The sequence below is a fragment of the Lepeophtheirus salmonis genome, chromosome 5, assembly GCF_016086655.4.
Source record: "Lepeophtheirus salmonis chromosome 5, UVic_Lsal_1.4, whole genome shotgun sequence".
NCBI lineage: Eukaryota > Metazoa > Arthropoda > Copepoda > Siphonostomatoida > Caligidae > Lepeophtheirus > Lepeophtheirus salmonis.
In genome coordinates this window covers 41,973,637-41,997,152 of record NC_052135.2, presented here as the reverse complement: position 1 = coordinate 41,997,152, position 23,516 = coordinate 41,973,637, and the positions used below count along the sequence as shown (strand labels likewise).

At 32.4% G+C, this 23,516-nt stretch overlaps 6 protein-coding genes across 8 annotated transcripts; 3 read left to right on the top strand and 3 right to left on the bottom strand.

Annotated features, from left to right (window-relative positions):
* Positions 1–251: 251 nt before the first annotated feature.
* Positions 252–4,358, top strand: Scp1 (Sarcoplasmic calcium-binding protein 1). The gene is made up of 5 exons (XM_040711817.2): positions 252–559; positions 1,142–1,367; positions 3,158–3,284; positions 3,661–3,764; positions 3,832–4,358. The coding sequence occupies exons 2-5, from the start codon at positions 1,149–1,151 to the stop codon at positions 3,955–3,957; spliced, it is 576 nt and encodes a 191-aa protein (XP_040567751.1). The 5' UTR covers positions 252–559; positions 1,142–1,148; the 3' UTR covers positions 3,958–4,358.
* Positions 4,359–5,802: 1,444 nt separating this feature from the next.
* Positions 5,803–10,062, bottom strand: Wdr92 (WD repeat domain 92). Of its 3 annotated transcripts, none has more exons than XM_071888680.1 (4): positions 7,665–10,046; positions 6,788–7,216; positions 6,411–6,710; positions 5,803–6,344 (listed from the first exon to the last, which is right to left on the bottom strand). In XM_071888680.1, the coding sequence occupies exons 2-4, from the start codon at positions 7,062–7,064 to the stop codon at positions 5,854–5,856; spliced, it is 1,068 nt and encodes a 355-aa protein (XP_071744781.1). In that variant the 5' UTR covers positions 7,065–7,216; positions 7,665–10,046; the 3' UTR covers positions 5,803–5,853. The 3 variants fall into 3 exon arrangements, with proteins under 3 accessions (XP_071744781.1, XP_071744782.1, XP_040567748.1); XM_071888681.1 differs by having other exon boundaries at positions 9,488–10,026; XM_040711814.2 differs by having other exon boundaries at positions 6,788–10,062.
* A 72-nt stretch (positions 10,063–10,134) lies between these two features.
* Positions 10,135–12,567, top strand: l(1)G0320 (signal sequence receptor subunit 1 l(1)G0320). Its single transcript, XM_040711815.2, has 2 exons — positions 10,135–12,065; positions 12,130–12,567. The coding sequence occupies exons 1-2, from the start codon at positions 11,423–11,425 to the stop codon at positions 12,300–12,302; spliced, it is 816 nt and encodes a 271-aa protein (XP_040567749.1). The 5' UTR covers positions 10,135–11,422; the 3' UTR covers positions 12,303–12,567.
* On the bottom strand, positions 12,563–16,503 carry Caper (RNA-binding protein 39-like protein Caper). The gene is made up of 4 exons (XM_040711813.2): positions 16,237–16,503; positions 14,288–14,322; positions 12,834–14,224; positions 12,563–12,766 (listed from the first exon to the last, which is right to left on the bottom strand). The coding sequence occupies exons 1-4, from the start codon at positions 16,294–16,296 to the stop codon at positions 12,669–12,671; spliced, it is 1,584 nt and encodes a 527-aa protein (XP_040567747.1). The 5' UTR covers positions 16,297–16,503; the 3' UTR covers positions 12,563–12,668.
* A 4,308-nt stretch (positions 16,504–20,811) lies between these two features.
* LOC121117509 (proton-transporting V-type ATPase complex assembly regulator TMEM9) lies at positions 20,812–21,823 on the top strand. Its single transcript, XM_040711971.2, has one exon. It carries the CDS (start codon positions 20,812–20,814, stop codon positions 21,412–21,414), a length of 603 nt encoding a protein of 200 aa, XP_040567905.1. The 3' UTR covers positions 21,415–21,823.
* LOC121117508 (mitochondrial import inner membrane translocase subunit TIM44) lies at positions 21,746–23,369 on the bottom strand. The gene is made up of 2 exons (XM_040711970.2): positions 22,932–23,369; positions 21,746–22,876 (listed from the first exon to the last, which is right to left on the bottom strand). Exons 1-2 carry the CDS (start codon positions 23,227–23,229, stop codon positions 21,963–21,965), a joined length of 1,212 nt encoding a protein of 403 aa, XP_040567904.1. The 5' UTR covers positions 23,230–23,369; the 3' UTR covers positions 21,746–21,962.
* Positions 23,370–23,516: the final 147 nt, after the last annotated feature.

Here is a 23,516-nt window from a genome sequence, read left to right as displayed (position 1 = left end):
AATTTTACACAATAGTAAATGACCCTAAATGAGGAAAGTCAAAACATCTCCAAAAAAAAAAAAAATCTGATAACCTGTACTTTGGCCAACACAAAAACTCCAGGAGTCAAATTGATCCTTCATATAATAACAGTTAAGAAATATTTATGTGTTTTATACCTAAATATATTATGACTTTTGTTAATATGTACTATGCACATAGTAAAATAATAATTAGGATCAAAAACTTGTCGTCGGACTCTCAATAGTGTATGTAGATCTACAATCGTGCAGATTGTCTCTTTATAATATTATACAAAAATCCTGTAGCGTGTATCTGAAGCATTGAACGAACTACTCTGCAACAAGAGGAAAGAGCGGAGGGAGGGGGGTCGTGTCAAGAGCACGCCTTTCTCCGTTGCTTTCGAAACACCAATCCCCCCTACTATAAAACCACTATTCAGACTCAACTTTTTTCTCACTGTATTCAAAAAGTTTGAACCTGTTGGTGATTATTAGTTGTTTAAAAAAAATTCTTTTTTTTTCTGTTTTGAAAAGAAAATCTTCATAATCTCAAAAGGTGAGCTATTTATTTATTTCATATATTCCCTATAAAGCATCATCAATCTAAGAGAATAATATGTTTGTAATTTGTTTTTTTCTGCACCCATCAAAAGCAATGGGGATAGATAATCTTAGTTGAGTGATAGAAGAAGGTTGTTAATTATACATAAATGTATAAATCCTAAAGTTTATCGAATCTACAGATTAAATATTATATATATATACTATATTTGAAATTGGGGCATAGTTTAACCTTTAAAGTATTATAGGGAGTAACGTGATATGTTTCTAAAGTATCTTGTTAAATTTTTATTTGATCTTTTCGAAAAAAAAAAATCGTAATTACAGAAAAAAAATATTCTTGAGGAACAATTCCCTAAAAAATAATAGATATTACAAAACATTCTCCTTATTAATTTCCCGTGTCAAAAAAAAAAAAAATAGTATTGTTCCTCTCATTTCTTTGGCCAATTGCCCGGGCTATATTATTAATTCGGATACTAACTAAGCAGACAATATATGAAGAAAAAAAAATACGTACGCATACTTTTATAATAATTTCATTAGTAATCAATATTATTTTATCCATTCTACATAGAACCAAAATGGCTTACAGCTGGGATAACCGTGTTAAATTCGTTGTTCGTTACATGTACGACATTGACAACAATGGCTTCCTTGATAAAAATGACTTTGAGTGCTTAGCTGTACGTAACACCGTCATGGAAACTAAGGGCAAGTGGTGTGCCGATAAGTTCAAGAAGAATCAAGAGATCATGTACAACCTCTGGAATGAAATCTCTGAGTTAGCTGACTTTAACAAGGTAATTTATTTACATACACTGTGTTGAGAAGGGAGGTTTTTTAGGAGCAATGAATTGTGCATTAACTAATTAATTATATTTTAAATAATGCAATTAAATATGCTAAAAGATATCAATTGATATCACCATATAGGATGGAGAGGTCACAACAGAGGAGTTCAAAAATGCTATTAAAAAAGTTTACATGGGAAAGAGTTTTGATGAACTGCCCCTTGGAGTTCGATCCTTTGTTTCAGCAAAATTCAGAAATTTAGATATAAATGGTAAAATTAGTGATCATTGGTAGTTTTTATCTTAATTATTTTTACTTTATTTTATCTCTCACTATCTCTTAGTGAAGGTTTTGATTATTATATCGAGATAGTATACAATATCTAAGGCAGAATTTGCATGAACTATTGCATGTTATTTAAATGTTTTTTATGTATTTTATGTAGAGCTACGGGGAAGGGTCAACAATTAATTATATACCGTGTATGTTTGTATAAATATTCATTCTTTGGTGTAAATTAGCAAACTGATTTACCAATCAGCCTTAAATTTGGCAAGTGAATAATTAACTGCGTCCTTCGTAATAAAATTTGCCCATTTTGTCCAATAAAAATTAAAAATAGCAATTTTTTTTTTTCCTTTTTTAATGATGAAAGGAATATTTAAATGTTTATTTTATGTTATTTATATAAGAATGAAAGAGTAGATAATTATAAATCTAATAAAGTCCCCTTTTGTAGTCTATTAGTGGTCATAATTAGATATAAGTATATATAATAAAGCTGTGAAGATTTCAAGCTACTTAATATGTTTTGTCAATATTAGATTTGGAGCCTTTTATATCCTCAAAATAAGCCACAAAGTTTGCTTCATTAATTCAACCTTTAAAAAACGAACTTGTTCTGGTGCTTCTACGAGTGTACTATAAAATATGATCGTTGGTAAAATACACATATTTTAAGTTTGTTTTTTCGTTCCAATAAGTTCTATTGAAGCAAGTTGGTTTTTTTATTCAAGAACTGTTGTTTTGTTATTTCAAAAATGTTGGAAAAGGCATTCATTATCGTATGTGACTTCAACTACATGTCCATGAATTGGCAATGAATATATTTTTCAAACTAACTTAGGTTTTGCCATTCGAATTTTGATGGAAAAAACACCTCCCTTTAACATGAGGTTGAATGACTTGGCCTTGTTAACTCCAAATATTATTAGAACTCAATGTATGTTCCTACATAATATGAAGGGTTTTTAGTTATTACTACACATGTATTCGAAGCATCAAAGTGAAAGAAGATATTATTTAGCAAATGGGCAGTTTAAAAATAGACTCATTCCTTCAATATACATAATGGCGTATCATATCAGTTGAAGGACAACTACTATTAATAATTGTAATTTATCTACCTTGAATTTCACTAAATTACTTATAAGTTATAACCAGGGCCCTTCCTATAATTTTTCTTTGGTTAAAAACTTTTAAAATTTATGTTGAAATTGTTTGGATGGCATTTTCTTATATGAGACATATTTTTAAATAACTTTCTTTATGAAGGATATATTTCTTTGAATTACTTTTTTTATAAAATAAATTTAATTTTTTTCTGATAATAAATATTCTAAATTTTTCACAAAAACCGAAATACTACAAATTGTGCTTACATTACATTAAATTTTCCAACTGATGGTCCCACAGTCTGGATATAACTATGATTATTCTTTATTATGGAGCTTCTCTTATAAAAACATAATCAACTCTACATACATATATTTAAAAAAATTTTGTTATACATATATAGGATGGAGAAGTCTCCGTTGATGAATTTAAGAGAGGCTTGGAAGTTTGCAAGGGAAAGAGCTTCTCTGATCTCCCAAAACCCTTCAAATTCTTTATTGATAGCTGCTTCAGAACCATTGACGTCGATGGTGAGAGTCTTTTGATTGAAAAAGGATGCTGCTTTAACTTTTTGACCTTAACATTTGGGACTTTAACCTTACCTACATATACCTATATAAATATATATTAAGGAATTTTTTTTAATCTCTACAACAATCACCCTCCAAAAGTTACTACCCTCGCTACCCTGTTGATTATACAACATTTCATTTTATACATCCCTTTGACTAAGTTTCTAAGTGTTTTAATATTTTTCAAATATTGCTTTTATTTTTTTGTTTTTTTATAGAAAACATGTATTATGTAGTTGTCAAGTGTTTTGCATGCTCATTTTGTATATTGTCCTCCATTTCCACCTTTAAGTAAACATAGTTTCTAATTTTACAATACTCTGTATTATTTCAGGTGACGGCACCGTAGGTCTTGACGAATATAGAATGGATTGTGTTAGCCGCATGGCATACAAGAACATCGAATCCCTTGATGCCTCATACAACAAACTTCTCAACGTAACTCAATTTTCAACTCATAAAAGGATTGTTCTAATTTTTTTTTTTTTTTTTTTTTTTTTGACAGGAGGATGACAAAAAGAAGGGAGGAATCACTCTTGAACGCTACCAAGAGCTTTATGCTCAATTCATTGGTAACGCTGATGAAGCTTGCAACGCCTGCCACCTTTTCGGTCCTCTTGAAGTTCTTTAAATGAATCTTTAAAAATTCTTCTTGTTTTTTTCTTTTTTTTTTTTGAAAACACAATTTATCAAAAAGTGGTAGGAAACGAAAAACCCGAATTTATAACGCCCGCCCCCCGAAAAAAAAAAAAAAACTTTATTGTAATAATAATTTGTTTTGATTCTTTAACTTGAATTATCTTTTTTTTTTTTTATCTTCAAAAATATTATATATAGAGAAAATAATACGGAATTACTGAGCGACGTTATTTTATCAATAGTTTTTAAGGCATATGTAATATAACAATTACTTGTGTAGATATAAGAAACATTATAGATAGTGGATTTTTTTCTTAAAAAGTATATTATTGTTAATGTAATATAAAACATGAATATAACACGAGTTTGAATTTATATTTCAAAAAATCATAATTCTGAGCTGTTATTCTTCTAGTAATATCATACTCATTCACCTTGACGATCAAGTTTTCTTAAGGACACATACCATAGGTAGAAATCCTTTCTTACCTGGGATATCCTTTTTTAGTTCATTTAAAATGTTGATCACATTAGTATTAATATCTTTTCTTGGACCCTTTGTTTCATCTGAGGATGTGATTAAAAGTACAGAGCATGGATTTATTCAGAATGAAAAACAGGTTGGATATTTTATTTAATAATATGGGGAACTAATTACCATCAGCTTAATTTCAATATATTATGCGACTTAACTTCATCCTCAGAATACATCAGACGTCAATATTCCTACTCTCATGATGAATATCTCAACAACTACAACCCAAATCCCTATTACAACCTCCAGAATTGTTATTGAACACGAGAAAGTGGACTATGGGGACAATTTTGTTCGAACAGAAGAAAATGAGAGATATAACTATTTTAATGTTCCGGTAAAAAGACAAATGTGTTTAAACCAGAGATTGACAATCTTTTTCATACAATAGCATAATTTAATAGCACACAAGCTAAAATGCCCCTTAAAATCTTTATCTAGATCTATACATAAAAAGTACAGTAATACTTTATGATACGAGTGCCCCCAAGGGACGAGCTAGAATCCAATATAAAAATTTACATTGACGTCGGAGGATTTTCTTAGATACGAGCTGGTCAAGAGTTGGCGATGGGGCGCAAGAACCGCTTTAAGTGCAATTTTTTTTATTATTTCTTAATTGCTTTGGCTCACGAGTTTTTCACTCGTTTATAGGCATAATTAACGTAGCTGTAATGCACCACTCCTAATCAAGCAATGGGCTACAGGTTGTTAAGCATACTCCTGACTTAAACTCTCAAAATGATATCCTTACTAACAAATGAAGCTATACATCAACAAAATGTTGAACTGATCAGTTATGATGTTGTTGTTTATTTAATATTATTCATAAACCTCTTAGCACGTTGATTGCGATGCATCTTTTTATGCCATTGGTAGCTGACAAAAATTTAAACCCGCGTCTTTGAACTTAATTTGATATTTTAGACATTTTTATTTAGAGGGGGGGTTGTGCCACATATGGTGCACATCTTGATCAATGCGTGATAAGTCTATAAATCACATTGAACATAATTAGTATATGCACCAGATACATATTCCTCAAATCTAGTATTCGCCGAACAGTGTTTATTAAATTTAAGGAAATAGTAAATTATTTATGGAATAATTCAATTGCTTTTATTATAAATTTCCAGTTGATTAATTATAATTAGTTATTAGTCGTACAAAATGATAATACACCATTATGTTAATTTAAGGATGAAGAAAGAGGCAACAGAATATGGGGAGATCCGAACTTTACAAACAAGCATAGAAGCAATTAGGAACGACTCAGACAACCTATTTAATTACTCAATCATATCAAATAATTATATGTTTGTATTTAAATGAGAAAAATAACTATTACATTCATTAAATAATATTTAACTTCGTTGCAATGACAATTCTTATTTTTTTATCAAATGCTGTACAAACTGCAAGACCAAGTTTGTCTTTGGACCAATCCAGAGCATTCACAGGCTGATCAGATATAGTCGTTTCTTGAAGTTCCACAATGGTTCCAGGAACTCCCTGAGGAACATTATTATTGTCTAAGTCAGAGCGCTTATCTGGATATTGATACTGGTAGAGTCCTAAACTTCCGGAACCAGATATGACTCCAAATATGTCTCTATTTTGTGGAAGATGTCTTACACCCCACAAAGTTGTATGATTAGATCCAGTAAATTTCTCAAAGGTTTGTGCATAACCCTTCTTTGGATGAAGAGTTCGTAGATCAAAAGCATGAATTTTTCCTTGAAGGCACGTAGCAATAAGTTTATTTGCTGGCTCTGTTTCAGAACGATCAAATTCAACAGAACAAACTCCATTATTTAAGTGAGGCTCCGAGAGAACACTCATAGCTATTAAAAGTTATTATTTTTATGATATTATATGAATAAACAACGTATCATTAATAAGAAATATACCTTTCAGATCGAATATTTTTATGTCGCCATTATCGTAGCCAGCAGCAATGAGGGATCCATCTTGTCCAAAAGAGGCAGTCCAACAATCTCTTTTATACTCAGTTTCTCTGGGAATCATAACAGCCACTGGCTTTTCACGCACTCTAACATCCCAAACCTTAACACTTCCATCTCTCGAAGCAGTTAGAATTTCTCCTGATCTCTGAGATCCATCAATTGAATTGATAAGATCGGAATGGGCAGACTTAAAAGAATCTTTCGGCGTAGAGAGATTTTCCAAATCCCAAATGTGAATGTTTCCTAGATATAATAAATTTAATAGAATAAGAATGTGATGCTTGTTATTAATTAAATATAGGTAATTATAAAACATGTACCTTTAAAATCCCCTGTTGTTAGATTTCTGTTACTGAGATCTGAAGATTTGAATGTTCCACATTTATAAGAAAAGGTGTCATCCCCGTCATTCTTGGAAGAGAGCTTCAATTCCCTTCCAACAAATGAATAAACGCGGATAGATCCCGTTCCTTTTGTGTGACAGCCAATGACAACAAACCGAGCGGATGTAGGAATCCATTTTATGTCAAAAAATGTGTAATCTTCCTCGATTGTCTCAGTGAAGACGAGGACCTGTGGTTTTTCCAGAGAGTTCATCTTTGATCGATTAAACGTTCAGGTGCTCACATTTTGTTTTTATTTAGTATTTACATAACATCGATCAATTTAAAACCAAGGTGACTAGTATATATAACTATATAAGGTATGTCGATAAGAGATTTCTTTGCTTTTGTTTACAATTGTACTGGCTATTTTGATGACGTCACATAGGAGTTAATTGAGAAGGAAATTCAAATTTATATTACTAATTGTATTAATACATCAAATAACAGTATTTTATTCTGTTATCAGACAATTTATTGGTGTAAATTTTTACCCTCTTACGATTAAGTTCATAAAATTAATTTAAAAAAATAGATGAAAAGTTTTTTTGAATATAAAAAGAATAGTTCAGAACATACATTTTTAAATAAATATACATAGTATAGCGAAGAAATCAATAATATATTAAGAATAAACGAATATTATGACCTAAATATGAAACGCTCTTCTCTCTAGATATATATATATATATTTTTAATAATACTAGCGAAATCAAATTTTCTAAAGCATCCTCACTTTTACATAGCTTGGAATATACAGACCAATAATAGTTATTCAACTAATAATAGGAAGGATTTTGAAGTCTCTACTCACCCGACAAGAATTTCAATAACAAAATACCGTTTGCAAGTCCAAAATAAAACCGAATGAATCAAATAATCGTTATATTATTTTGATACATTTTAAATATTGTCTTCAATCAAATATTTAATAATTAGCTCGTATGGCACACACTTAGGGATTTATCTATTTTTATAAAGATTCCAGATTTTCGAGAGAGTAATATTCCAATATACTAACAAGCAATTTAGCTGCTTAGAAGAGGATTCCTGAGTCAATAAGTTTGTAAATTGCAACAATATTCAAATATTCTAATAAAATCTACATCATTTAAGAAGCCACTTATATTTTTAACACATAATCACTTAATAGTTCCCAATAACTATTTATAAGCAATAACAGAATAGAATATGCTTTGTAGACAAAACTATCAAGAAAGAGAGGCACATTATCTTATAACTTATAAGTCTAGATTCTAGAATAATCTTCCACTTGTTTTCCAATAAAAAAAGGGACTCATAAGTAATAAAGAAATCACTAATCAAGGGTAAGGCTTCAAGTGTTCAGGTTATATAATTATCCATATTGACCATACATTTCTGCAATATATCACTTATCACACACTTATCAAGGGCATAGTTTTCTTAGATAGATTTGTGGATATTATTTGAGATCCAAAAGTGCTCGTTCTTTTGGTTTACCTTCTAATTTGATTAGATTTATATTTAATTAAGAATTTTCATTGTAACTAGATCCATTTCTAGCCTTTCTTCTCCTGAATTTATGGAATTGAATTCCTTAACGGTAGTCCCTTACTGGTGATGGACTTTACTTTGATTAGTCTTCTTAATCAAATTTACGTCGTTCAATTAACCCACTAACTTTATGCTGCTATACTTTTCCTTTAAAATAGACAAGACACCTCCTCTTTCATCAGGCGCAATGCATGAGTGTGTTTTTTCCCTATTATTTAGCCTAAGCAATGAGATATGGACTATGGGTACATAAGAAGAGTAAAAATATTTAATGAAGTATATTTTGCTGAATAAATAATTTAATGAATAATTATTTTTAATATTTGATTGTGTAAATGAGCATGTTTTTCGATTTTGCTAGTCTTCCCCCCCCCCCTTTTCCTTTAGTTGTATTTTTATATATATTGTAGAACTAATTTAGGGTTTTTGTTTTTATATGCAATCCTACATTGTGTGTCTGAACTGCCATCAAATATACACACTCTTCGTTATTATTCCCAAGTGCTACAAGAGTTGCACATTCACATCCATCACGTGAACATCATATTACACTATAATGATCTACACTTTTGATGTGTAATTTAAACATTTTCAGGTCGACAACTAAATAATCAACGTATCTCACTGAACATTAAGAGTTTTTAAACTTAATAAGGAATTCAATAAACTTGCTATATGAACACGCGAATAGAAGTAACCTTCTAGGACAATTGAAGCGTCTCTACATAAGCAAATGAATAATAGTGTTTTACACTGGAATGACGACAATAAATTGCATTATGACACCACATTGATTTGAAACTCTAAGCGACATGAAATTACATTTCATCAGTGACTTCGAAGGTTTTCTTTTTTTTATTGAATTGTTTCATTAATTTTTTTATTTTATATAATTTTTTTTTTTTGCTAGTGTATATAATTACACTAGAAGTGTGTGTGCTGGTATTATTTTTACCACTATTTATAAGTGGATTTTAATATGATATATGATTATGTTAGGCCCCATTAAAATTAGGGGCTGTGATTGCAAAAAAGTTTTTTTTTCCATGTTTTGGCAAACATTCTCCCTATGAGTTTGAAATTTTGTTAGTTTTCACCCACTTATCTAGATTAGGAGCTGAATTCGGACTTTGTTTCCTACTCATCCAAATAGAAGACAAAGCAGAGTTGACTTAATAAGAAAAGGACTCAATAACTTCCATTAAGGAGAAGTGGGTGGAGGATAAGAACTATGCATGTTCCTCACTGTATCTTTGAGTCAATTATTCTGTCGTTTTATGGAACTCCATAGTTCTTATATGTAGAAGTATACGATGTTCTTGTAAAAGATCTGGAAGAATTTATGTATTCTTGATCATAGAGGCAATGATTCACAAAGTCATTATCATAGACCTTGATGTGAAGCGCATTTGCACAATGCAGGATTTTTCCATTAACTAAGATGATATACACTGAGTGAGGCACGAGATCCCTTTAACACGAAGTTGAACAGAGTATCAGAAGACGTATTGGATATCCAAATGAAAAAAATATGAATTCCTAGGAACGAAAAGGATGGGTGAATACAGACGAATAAATCCGAATCCTTTAATATTTATCTATAATTATTAATTAACACTTATCAGTAGTGAGTAACACTGAACTTGGGTCCGTTTTGACGTCATCAAAAAAATTGTCAGCTGTCAACCAGACTGAGTTGCGAGGTTCTTATCGACACACCTTATTTAAAACATGCATTTGAATAGGTTGCCTTATTTTCATCATCAGCTGCTGGTGAAATTTTTTTTTGAATCATGGAAGAAGTGAAGTGCTTCAATATTATTATAAGTTATATCTCAGGATAGTGTATCCAAGGACTACTCTTATATTCCTTGATGTATCCCATATTTTAGAATATCAAATCTGTGCAGCTTTTTAATCACGAATAAAAAATAAACTGAAATGATAAAATACATGAATAAAAAATATGTCTTAAGAGACACACTCGTAAAGTAATTTTCTTCGAATGGATCAAACAAATAATAGTTATTTTATATATAGTCCGACATAGTTAAATAATCTTATCAAATTTCAACTTTATTATGAAAATGATATGGGCTCCACTTTGTTTAACCTTAAATTAGATTACTAACCGTACCCATAAATTAAATTTGATCTCCCCTCTCAAGACATTTAAAATCTTTTATCCTTTTGAGAGATTTTAACTTACCATTGTTAATTAATTATTCTCTTAATATAAGATAGTATCGAAGATGTAAACATTAAAATAACGTTAATACTCAAATGTTTTGTTTTTATATAGCGAACATTTCATGAATTTATAAAAATAGTATACGGGTTAGATGTAAAAAGAGGACACACATATCGAGGCAAGTGGACGGTTTGTCCAATGTTCTTGTATTTAAATAAAATTGGGTTTGTCACCCTACATAACATAATAATACTCGTAATAAAAAAAATAATATAATGCATAAATATCTAAATTTGAAGAAAATACGATAAAAAATGAACTCTTGTTATTTTATGTTCACACCATATAATTATATGTTTAAAAAAATTGAGAATCAATGGTATTCATTTATGATGAATGAAGCCTAGATCATTCTTATGTTACAATATAGACAAAGCTTGGATCATCGATGGTAACTGTCAAATTCAGAAGAATGAGTCAAAGAAAATAACGGGAGGGATCTACCTTGTATACTCCAATCAAAATGACTGGACTTAGAAATCATGGTTTGTGTAACTTAAGTGGAATAAATATTGTAATAGGATGATCAAGGCCAGTATATGAAGCTTCCTTTTCCGATGGTATAATAAACAAATTAAAAACATCGGAAAAATGTACAATTTGAGATGCTTGTAGAGGAAGTTCAGCTGTTAAAAGATAATTTTTCCGACGCTTGTTTACTTTGAGAGGACTTGACAACGTCACTACAGAACGTCACTCATTCCGCTTCCAAGACATTCCAAGTTGTTGAGTTCTTCCAGGAAATCTAAGTGTTTCAAGTGACGTCGAAGGAGAAGGATTGAATAATGATGAAGTTAAGGAGTCTTTTGATGTTGAGTCTTTGCCTTGGGCTTTTGTTAAGTCCATTGGTGGTGAGATGCGAAGAAGATGAGACGGATGAGGGAGTCGTGGAGGAAGAAGGAGGAGCCGGAGAAGAGAGTGAGGAGGAAGGAGCCGAGAATCCTCTCAAGAATGTTTCCCCGGATGCTGAAACGACGATCTTATTTACGAACCCGACCATTAGGACATCTGTTGCAGAGCTTCCAGCAGGACGCCTTGTAGAGTTTTTGGTTGGATTCACGAACAAGGGCGACTCCGATTTGATGGTGGAGAGCTTGGATGCTTCTTTCCGTTACCCCATGGAGTTCAAGTACCACATTCAAAACTTCTCTGCCATCTCCTACCAGAAGACAGTGAAGCCCAAAACAGAAGCCACTGTCGCCTACTCCTTTATTCCTGCAGATGCATTTGCCGGCAGACCCATCGGACTCACCATCAATTTGGCCTATCGTGATCTCCAAGGAAACTCTTATTTGGATCCAGTCTTCAACGAAACTGTTCAAATTGTTGAATTTGATGAAGGATTCGACTCTGAAGTTTTTTTTATGTATCTTTTTCTTATCGCTGGCTGCATTCTCCTTTTATTCTTGGTCTTTAGTTTTCTCCAATGTATGTCCTGCGTCAAAATATTCCCTCTTTCCTCTATACTTATGCTTATTTATTTCTATTGCAGCCAAGGCGTCGAAAAAGAAATCTCCAGCAGCAAGACCCGTTGAAACAGGCACATCCAATGACGATGTCGACTACGAGTGGATACCAAAGTCTACGCTACGCACCCCTAAATCAACTAAGACGAGTCCACGTCAGAGAAAGTCTAACAAAAGTGCTGGCTCCGATACGGACTAAAGCTACTTTGGGAGGTCAATTTCATCAAGTTGAAAGTGTTCACCACCGCACAACCCGATATAATGCGAAGTTTATTTGTTCAGTGCGGTACTTTTATTTTCCTGTTAAAGTCTACCAATATTTTCTTTCTTGCTTTAAGTTATTGCGTTTTCTATTTCTTTTATGTTATGCCAAACTCATCGAACCACCTGATGACCCTTTGAAAACGCACATATTTGTATGCAGATCTTGTTTAAACTCAAAATAAACGTCGCAAAATCTCTTATTTACAAATAGTATATTTATTAGTTAAACTTTATATCATTAAATATAAAATTATTGGTTGATACAATATTTGGGCATAGTTATTGAATCTGAAGTGAGGGGTTATCTGCGGGTTGTCAAAATTGGACCGGGAGGAATAGAATCTGGAAACAAATTGTGGTAGTTAACCAATGGTACGTAAGCAGCGGTTATTACCTTGCCTGGAATAAGAACAAAAATAGTTAAGAAATAATTCTAAATTAATTCGAATCATCTATATAGACTTACCAGCAAACCACCTTCCATGTAGGGCATTGACTGCAGCTACTGCAGTGGCTATTGAAGGACACTTAACATAAACATTACCCTGTGGAGCAACTCTATCAACATATATATGGAGGATACCTCCGTGCTTATTACACTCATCAATAACATCATCCCGCACTTCTTCTACCCAATTCGGGGCTGTTTCTGTTGCAGGGTCAAACATATTAGAGAGCATAAAACATTGTGTAGCTATAGGCGGAGCTCCAAGAGCAGAAGCTGCGGCTTGTTGTTGTATTTGCATATTTTGCTGCTGAACATGAGGTGGAACTGTTGGGTGGTGAACAACAGGTGCTTGAAGAGCTTGATTGGCGGCTTGAGGAAGCTTCATGCCAGTACCCTCCGCGAGCTTAGCCATTAGAGCTAATCTTCCAGTAGCTCCTAAGTCAATACCAGACCTATCAAGATCATCGAGACCTTTAGGACCCACAGATACTTCAGCTGGTCTTTCATTTACAGTTCCGACCTTTATGGGCCTGCCAGCTAGCTCAAAGCCGTTCATTTGCTCCAGTGCTTTTTTAGCATCCTCTGCCTCAGCATATGTCAAGAAACCATAACCTTTGGATCGACCAGTGTCAGTGTCCATCATTAGTTGTATGGACATAATTTTACCAAAAGGTTCAAAAATTCCTCTAAGCATTTCTTCAGTGATGTCAAAATGTAAAGAGCCAATATACAACTTCATTGGTCCCCTTTCAGGCTTTCCAGCTGATTCATTATAGTTTCCAACTCTATTTTTTTCTGCCTGTGATGGCTGAACTATGACCGGAACCCCACATAATTTTTGACCATTTAACCCAAGAGCGTATGGGATAGATTCCAAGTCCCTAAATTCAACATAGGCAATTCCTTTAAATCTACGCGTTTTGTTACATATGATGAGCTTAACATCTCGAATCTTCCCTACTGATGAAAAAAACTCTTCAATATCTCTAGAACGAACACGCTGGGACAACTGCATGATAAAAACTGTTCTTGCATCTCTTTCTTCAGGGGTAAGCGGAACCTCTGGAGATCTAGCTCTTGGACTTGGTGATCTTCCCCTACCATATTTTTCACCTTTGGGAGAGTAACGTCTTCTTGGTGAATATTTGCGACTTCTTGACCGAGACCTAGATCGCGATCTCCTGATTCGGTCTCTGCTCCGGCTTCGACGTACCTCTTTAATACGGATCTCTCGACTTCTACTCCTCTTTCTGTCCCGGCTTCTACTTCGTCGTTTATCCTTACTCCTGCTTCGTTTCCTCTCTCGGCTGCGACTGTGTCTTTTTTCTTTACTACGACTTCTTTTACGCCTTTCTCGCGATCTTGATCGCCGATAACCTCTTTCTTTACTATGACTTCTCGTTTTACTCCTTAAAAAGAGAAAAAACATATATTAAGCTTTGTTTCAATGCCTTAAAATAGATCATTATTACCTCCTTTTGGATCCATTTTCTTTTCTACCTTCATCCTAGTATTTCAAATAAAAAATAAATATAGAATATTAGAAATCAAGTTAATAATAATCACGAAAGGAATTGTCAGTCATGGTCTTTTTCAACTTTTGTTAAACTCGCGACTTACCGAGTCTGGTATACATGAGGATAAAACGATATTTTAGTAACAGCCGAAGCATCTGTAAAGATATTTGTGATTTTTATCTCGTTAAATAAATTATGTTAAACTAAGTACTGTCGGGGGGGAGTTATATTTTTTTTTTTTGTAAAAAAGAAGCCAACTTTATTATTCAAAAAGTAGAAAAAAAAAAATATGTTTTCAATTATAATTAATCAGCATATTACTAATTAACAGCTATATTTCTTATTTACTATATATCAGAGCTCATTTAATTTACTAAGTTAGAAAAGTGAATTCAATCAAAATTATAGCAACAAATGAAAATAATGTTATTTTTTAAAAATTAATTGTTATCGCTTAGTGGATAAATTCTGAAGCCTATTCTTTATAATTAACCTATATTCCTTAAAGTCAAAAAGTGAAGAAATCGATGCTTTGGGTTTCATATCGCAACACTCGATCTTTTAATTCTGAAAAAGAGAATATTCCGCTATAATATACGAAGTGAGATTCTACTAATTAAATACACTAAGGACCACAACTGACAATAACATATAAATCATAAATGTGATCCCCCACGCACTTGTATTGGCCCTTGGAGATGACAAAGACTGAATTAATTTGCATTGAATTCCTAAATACAAATAAAAAGAAAGTCCTTAAAAAAGATAATATCTTGATATTCTTGAGCTTTCTTGAAAATCAACAAATGCGTGTGGCAATGCAGTGGAAGTAGTAGTAGAAGTCACAGATAGGCACGTCCACCTTAAGTGGGGGACAAAGATTCCGCTCATCGTCGACAGAAGATTATAGAACCTGGGATAACAAAAGGGTGGATATTTCAGATATATTTATCTAGTCTTTTTTTTTAAAGGTACATTTTCTGATAGAAATAATTATGTATCCAACCTGTTACACACTTCAATAAATATGCTAGGTACTGTATAATACATTTAAATGGATTTTGAAGAACTTTAAAAGTCTTTAGGAAAACTACTACAGAGAAAATTAGAAGTGGTTCAAAGGCCACAATTGAAAAGTCTTTGTTCGCGAATTGAGTCAAATAAAATCCAGTGATTTTACAATCACGACATAAAAATTCTTGATCATGAGTGAGAACTTTGAAGTAACTCAAATAGGATGTAAAATGTAATTAAATTGAGTGTTGGTGACAAAAGGTAAGAAAAACGCGAATTGGGAGAAATGAATTTGTAATGTTTGCTGGATTTGAAATAGTGAAAAGAGAAGTTTAATTCAAGAGGAGTGGTCCACAAGGCGTGGATTGATTATTCAGGCTTTGTGGCACTCCAACTCATTTATTAAGCACTAAAAAAGCTGTAGCAATTTTCCGTTCAAGTGGATCGCATATTGTCTATTCATATTATTACGTACTAAAAAGTAAAGAGAAGAAATGCTGAAAGAGTGAGTGAGTGAAAGAAAGCAAGGATGGATGGATTCAGAGAGAGAGAGAGAGAGTGAGTGAGTGAATCAATTAACTAAATCACTGTAGAGCATTGGAATTGGGATTGCATTTCATTTCATTTCTTGGTCAAATGAGAAATACAGATACTACCTCCATTAAATGAGGGATAATGAAAAAGACCCAGACACGAGGCTTCCATTTCTACCACTTATCTATAAGGAATATAGAATATTTCCGATCAAAATGCTTTTTCGTCTACATGAAAATTCATTAAAATAATCTCACTACTAAATATTTCTTATTTCTTTTCACAACTAAGAATGATTAAGAATTCAATTCCCACCCAAACCAAAGATAGATAAAGAGAAAGTCACATTCAAATACCTCTATGCACTTCTTGTAGGGCTCTTCCAGCAGCGCATCCACATCCACTTCGTCTCCCATCTTTAGTATTAACTTAAATGTGTACCGATTGCAAACACGATCCTCACTCTAAATGAAAATGGCGTCTCACTTCTCTTCTTTACTCCACTCAATCTTCTCTTTTTAGTCTTCTTCTTCTCTAATTATAGCTATAAAGATGTTCAATCCACGTAGGTGCATAGTCTGCTAGAAATAGCTAGCAACTCTCCCTTTCCTCTTTCTTTAGCACACCCTTCATTAGCTCAGCCGGCCAGCCATCCTGTATCTGTATCAAAACCTGTCCGAACTCTTTTGCAAACTTAATAATTAAATTAAATATTATTAAATTTCTTCAAAAGAAATTTAATAGCTATTTCCATAACTATTACTTTTCTACGACTTGTCTCCTAAGAGAGTGACGGACAATTTGAACTAATTGCTAAAATATTCAGCGCTTTTTAGCTTACTATTAAATACTTTATTTTATAATCTAATGCAATCTGTAAATATTAATTATATAAAATATTACTTGACTAAGGTAATTTTTTAATTAAATTAGACAGCCATACTTTAAAAAAATTAAAATCTAAAGAGTAAATTCTATTAATACAGGCTTCCCTAATTTGAGAGATAATTCTGCAATTTGAGTTTAGTTTTCTATTCAGTACTACTAAAAAACTTGTCTTTATTACTCGGGGACTAATAATAATAATAGCTAATAAGTTATTAGTAATAACTTAATAAGCGCTCAGTAGTTGTGTTGGATCGGTCTAAAAATCGGTTTTGATTAATTTTGTCAGTCTTAAAGAAAAAATTAATTTTCTTAATTCTTATCGATCTTTTATGGTAACAACGTCATTTGAACTGTTTAAGTTGTATCCTAATCTATTTCAATAGAGACGAGATACCTAAAGTTTAAAGTAGGAGGTAGGTGGCTAAAAAGTAGGCTAGTATTATTTATACTCAGTTGAGTATTAATGAATAATGATTAATACAGTACATAATTGATAAATGGTACTTGATCAAGTATTCATGTATTATTCGTTTTCATTAATTTCTTAGTTTTTAATTTCTTCAATCCTAGCTAGAAGTGAAGAAAAGAATATAGCTAGGACTGACTAATCGGTCCTTAGCCCAGATTCTTGAATGATGAAAAAGATCGGATTTAGTCAAGAAAAGGCTGAAAGTGGGAGGATGGGGGGTGACTGATTGGCCATAGAATAGAACCAACACTTCGTTTTTTAATTTATAACTATCATACTTAATTAATATTTGTATATACATATGGTCTATGGTTACCGGTACGGTTGGCACCATAGAGAAAGAAAAAATATTTACTTATTTATGGTTGGCACAAAAGGACTCAAGGGAAAGAGCGGTTGAAGGAAAAATAAATAATTCAATCAAAAGATAAGGAAGACTATGTTCCTAACACCGACCTATAGCTATAAATTATAGCTATAGGTCGGTGATATTATAGCCTATAATATCGTCTCATTGTTGTGACGTAGTTGCCCTTGTTCTTCTCTTTTCATTAGGGGGAAGACAGCCTGTTCAAACTGGCTACATGTCTGGAGGAACATGTAGCAGTTCCTAATTTTAAGCTAATCAGAATTGAGAACTTCTTAATCCTACTTTCATTTTCTTGAGTGTCCACTAGAGTCCTTTAGTTGGCACCGCTAATGATGTGGCACATCTGTTTTTCTCTAGTACCAGGCTTCAAAAGTTCGTAAAATATGTAGATGAGAAATAGATTGGGATAATATTTCATTTGAGGTGCTACATTCATTATTGAAGGTTGAATATAAATGAGTTTTGTGTATTAATCGATTACTGTTTAATAATTAATGGATGGCTTAAAACATTGCCGATAGCATTCCCCCCGTGCCCCATTAAGATTTATTATATGAACGTGTACATAGGGGTTGGGGGATAAAAGCCAGTCAAAACGGCTAATTATGCAACAGTTAGTAGACAAGGTCATGCCTTGTATACATTGAATATATATTTTTTTTTAAAAAGCTCAAACACGCTATCTTAAAGATAGACAATGAAAAATTAAAAAGATTTTATTTATGTTAAAATTCTAAATTAAAACGATTTACTATAATTTAAATAATAGATAAATTTATATTGTAAATTCTCTTTGTATTTTTTGTTGTTTTGGTCCATTTGATGCAAATATAATCAAATCTTTGACCTTCTTTTGACACATGTGAAAATACTGATTTTGGTAAATATAAATCTTTTTTTTTTTTAATATTTGACTTTGGGGCTTATTTATTGTCATTGCTAAATTGTCATGTTACTTCTTCAATCAAAATGAAGATTGAAGATAATAGAGTTGAGACTCGGTCCAGCACCTACTTTTTTTCGGTTCGGTCTTAAGTGATTTTTTCTAGACCTTTTTGGACCGATATTTTGGTCCAGACTGAGGTCTCAGACTATGGCCTGATTTTTTTGGTCTCACATTATGGAACGATTTTTTTCAGTCTCATATTGTGAAATATCAAATTTCTATTATTTCTTATTTCTATTTTTTGTATAACAAATCCTGTACACATAAATATAAATTTATTCATTCGATTATAATGGCAAATCAGTAGAGTAATACGTAATAAGTCGTATAAGTAATAAGAATCGGTTTCCTCGCACATTAGTTTGTTTTATTAATTTATTATTAAGTTGACTTCTATATTCTCCAAGTGTTAGGGCCAGAGGAAGATATAGGGAATCGACGGAAGATATTTCTAGCTTGATTATCCATCTCAAGAGATGCTCGAATTCATAATTCCGTATTCCACGAGATACGACGTGATTAAAACTCATCCGAGCAATCTGTTTAAAATTCGTATGACATCATTGTACATGAAAATACATATGATGTCATGTTATAAACGATTTATTTATAAAACCTGAATAGATTGTTGTTGTTTTTTGGACCGTACAAGACCGAATTTTTTCCTTTGACCAATCTAGACCAACATTTTTCTTTAGATCAAATTTTTCTATGAGACCGGTCTCAGACCGGTTTAGGATTTCCAGACCGAACCCCAACACTAAAAGATAAATACTAAGATTAACTCGCTCATCTTATTCCTAATCATTGTTTCCCCTTTTTAATTAGTATTTAATACTAATTCTCCCTTTTTATGTTGTTACATTTTTTTGATTTTTTTGGTGATTCGAAAAGAATCGACAACCCATACCTTTAAAAAAAATTAAGACATGGGAATCGATCTTGTTTTATGAAAAAAATCAAACTTGCCCTCCAGAGCCCAAGAATATGGTTTAATCAGAATTAAACAGCTTGAAATTCTGAACAACTGTAATATTATATCTAAAGTCTGTATCTGTCTCAGTTTTTGAAATAAATGCGTTTTTATCATTGCTTGTCTAAGTGGAACATACATATGATATATCTAATATCACACACACACACACAAATAAATTATTTTAATAGTATGTAGGATTATTCTTTTATATCACAAATAATTAATTAATCGATGAGATAGCTAGTAATACAGTTTCTTACGGAAAGTTAATAGCTGTATTTAATTATCTAGCAAGATATCCTAGCTAAAAGTATACAGGCATATAACTAGTAAAGTTAGTAGTTAGACAGGGAATACTGAAAATGACTATGGGCCATAGTCTATGGGCATTATCTTTTTTTTGGCGTGCGCTCATTTTGACTGGAGTGCAAAATAATTTTTATCATATTAATGAAATAATTGCAGTAATTTGAATTTTGAACAGCTCATATCTTAAGCATTTAAATAAATAATTAAACTTATTCCTAAAGAAATTTTAACCATCAAACAATCATTACTTCTATAGCATAGAAAATGTGTTATATATTTTTAATTCAACCCAATTTTTGTAACGTAATACGTATATTATGTTCAATATATACTTTAAAACTGAAAATGAAATGGAGCTAATTCACAATTCCATCAAAATTAAAAAAAATATTTAGCATTTGAATGATTTTTTGAAATACTTTCTTTGCATAAAATTGGGTTTTTGCTTCAGAAACAAAATGTTTAGCTTAGACATAGAAGAATTTGATTCAAAAAGTGTTGAGGAGGTAGTTATTACCGCATGGCAATTTTTGAAACCATTTTATTTTTTAGGAAATTGATTTTCTCTTACCTATTTGCAAAAATTGTCTTGGATACATATTACGTAATAGTATATATTGTACATAATATATGTTTCATTATAAAAATCGGGTTAAATTAAAAATATAAAATAAAAATTCTATATAATAGTAAACTTTCTAAGCAATTTTTTTTTTTTTAAATGTTTGAGATATGAGCTGTTGAAGTTTCAATTTATTGCAGGTACTTAATTCATATGAGAAAATTATTTTGCACTTCCGTCAAGTACAAAAAAGAGGGCGTTCTTCTCTGAGTAGTCGCTACTCCTTTTTAACGCGTAACGCGACAATAATGTTACTCAATGGACAATGACTAATGTTATTATTATGTCAACTTAACCACACAACCTCCCTTTTTTGACATTGTAAATGAAGAATCAGTGCTGAAATCAGAAATGGATCCTTTACGCCTCTTATTTATTCCATGGACCCTTCTTTTTATTTTGCCTATCATGGGCATAGATGGAACAGAAAGTATTCATCAAGATTCCCGATGTTTGTGCAAATGTCCCAAAATTAATTCATTGGCAAATCATTCATATCACAATGACATCATTCAATATTATCCCTCGGAGTTCCGCACCGTATATGTGAATTCCAGTGTTAGAGCGGACGAATGTGATTGTGTTCACGTTGTGCTTCCCATGGCTAAAACTTATCACATCGACGCCGATACATTTTGTCCTAGATGCGTATGCAAATATCAAATACGAAATTTGACCATAATGAAAGTGGCTGTGATTCTAGTCATTTGGATCATATTTGTTCTAGTTATCTACATGGCTTTCCTCCTATGTTTGGATCCTCTTATCAATAAGAGAACGGAATCCACTGCAGGAGGATATGCGGAGCAACGAGACAATGAGTCAGCTGAAACACCTATGAGGCATTATGGCTCATCTGTCTTTCAAAGGATTGGAATCAATCAAACAAGGTGGAAATCTCAAGTTCAAGACCAAAGGCGAAATATCTATGATAGGCATAGTATGCTTAATTAAAATAAATCAAAAGGATTCGCAAAGCAAGTCATGTTTTGCTCCTCTATTACATTAAATTATGATATTAGGTGTAATTAGTCAACCTATCAATTGAATTACATATATATATAGTTAAGTTATAATTTTGACATTGTTCACGGCATATATCATTTTTGTTTTTTTAAAGTTTTGGTATATGATGAATTTACAAGAAGAAGAAGAAGAAAAAAAAAAAAAAAAATTGACATCTGTACACTATCCTATAGTGTGTACTCTTTGCTTTGGAAAATTAATCATTTGTATAAGAACATTATCACATACTACGAACCTATTTGTATTAAAATGAAAACAGTAACTTTAATGATCGGTTTATTCATAAATAACGTAACAATATAAATTTTATAGTTGAATAAAGTGTTTTCACATAGAATTGTGATACTTAAAATGAGTTTAATTCAAATGCGTCAGATCCTCAAATGCAAAACATAACTCTTGAAGAATCAATAAAGCTTACTCCGAACACAGAGGATAAATAATTATTTATGCGTTGAAATTTTTTAATATGAGGGTTATAAGTATTGTTCTTGCCTGTCACGAGCTTGAACTTCCAGGAGACGCCAAGCAGCTTGAGGATCAAGTTCCGTTTGATCTCTACAAAGAACAAATATGTACATGATCCTCATGACTCGTTCAGGATCCCCTTCAATTATTTTCCCACTTCTGTCTCTGACACATAGTATCTGTTGAGCGTTAAACGTAATAGCAAGGACCGGTCCTTGTTCCATCATCATACCAGTGGTTAAATCAACATTATCAATATCTAAAACAGTTGATTCCATTAAATATCCTAATTCTTTTGCCTGGCGAATGGGAGTGGCTAAAACACTGAAGGGAGCTTCAAAGCACCAATCTTCTAAAATTTCTAAATCACCTTGATTGATGGCTTCGAGTATATTAGGTATAATGTCTCGTTCACATTGCTTTAAAAACTCTTCACGGCAAAAGTTAGGATCCATTTTAATGATTTCGGTTAAAGCTTGAGAAAGCTCGGTTGTTGTGAACAATCCTCCCAAAATATCATGTAGTTTATCCGTCACAACGCGGGCTCCCCTCACTACAGGATTGTCACTTTCTTCATATTTCATTCTGGCCTCAACAAAACGATTGAATACAGGATTGCTATCTTTGAACGATTGCCAGCTAGCAAAAAATTTAGAGTCCTTATGAAGCTCTACACCTGTAGAAGTATCATCAACTGTTATGTTTTCATTTGGAGTGCTACTCTTCCTTTTCCTTAAAGTGCTTGGACGACTATAAACATGGGTCCCTAAAGAAGAGCCTTCAATCTCTTTTTTTAGAATGGAGGCAGAGCGAGACGCCTTCTGGAAAGCAGATGTACTTCCAATGGATTCTGCTGCTTTGGAAACCGATTCAGCAGCCTTTGACACTGATTCTCCAAGTTCATTAATCTTTTTACGGGAACCTAAAAAAATAGAAATATGAATTGATAAAGGACTTTTATCAATGAAGAAAGATACCTTCGAGACTCCCAGAAAAATCTTTGATACGATCCTTTAAAACACCAGATGTTTCCTCCTCAATCTTATTAAATTTAGATCTTGCATCTTGGAGAGCCTGCGATTCTTCCAGCCTCTTGGCTTCTTCTCTGAATTTAGTCAAATTACTTTGTATCTTCTGATCCTTTGAATATTCATCCTTAAAGTTTTTAACGAAGTTCCCAAAAAATGAGGGTCTCTTCCCAGGATCGCCTCCAGAATAATTGCGTACACCCAAGTATTGACACCTACGAAAAGAGCGTAGGCCAGACCGAAGCATTGTAATTGTTGCTATAAATTGTCAAAATATTCTACTTTGTAACTTTGAGTTTGTCGGAATTAATAATAATAAACCATGTGAAAGAAAATGGAGGCGAGGGAATGACGTAAACAACAACAATAAGCATTCCATTTATGACGTCAGTATTTTAAATCATATCCCCCCCCCCCAGCTCATTTCCCTATTTTTTCATTTGCCATTAAGAAAAACCAGAGTTGGTTCGATTACAAATTTGTAATGTAATATGTTCGACTTGATTGTCTTGGAGGTTTAAATGTGATGTATTT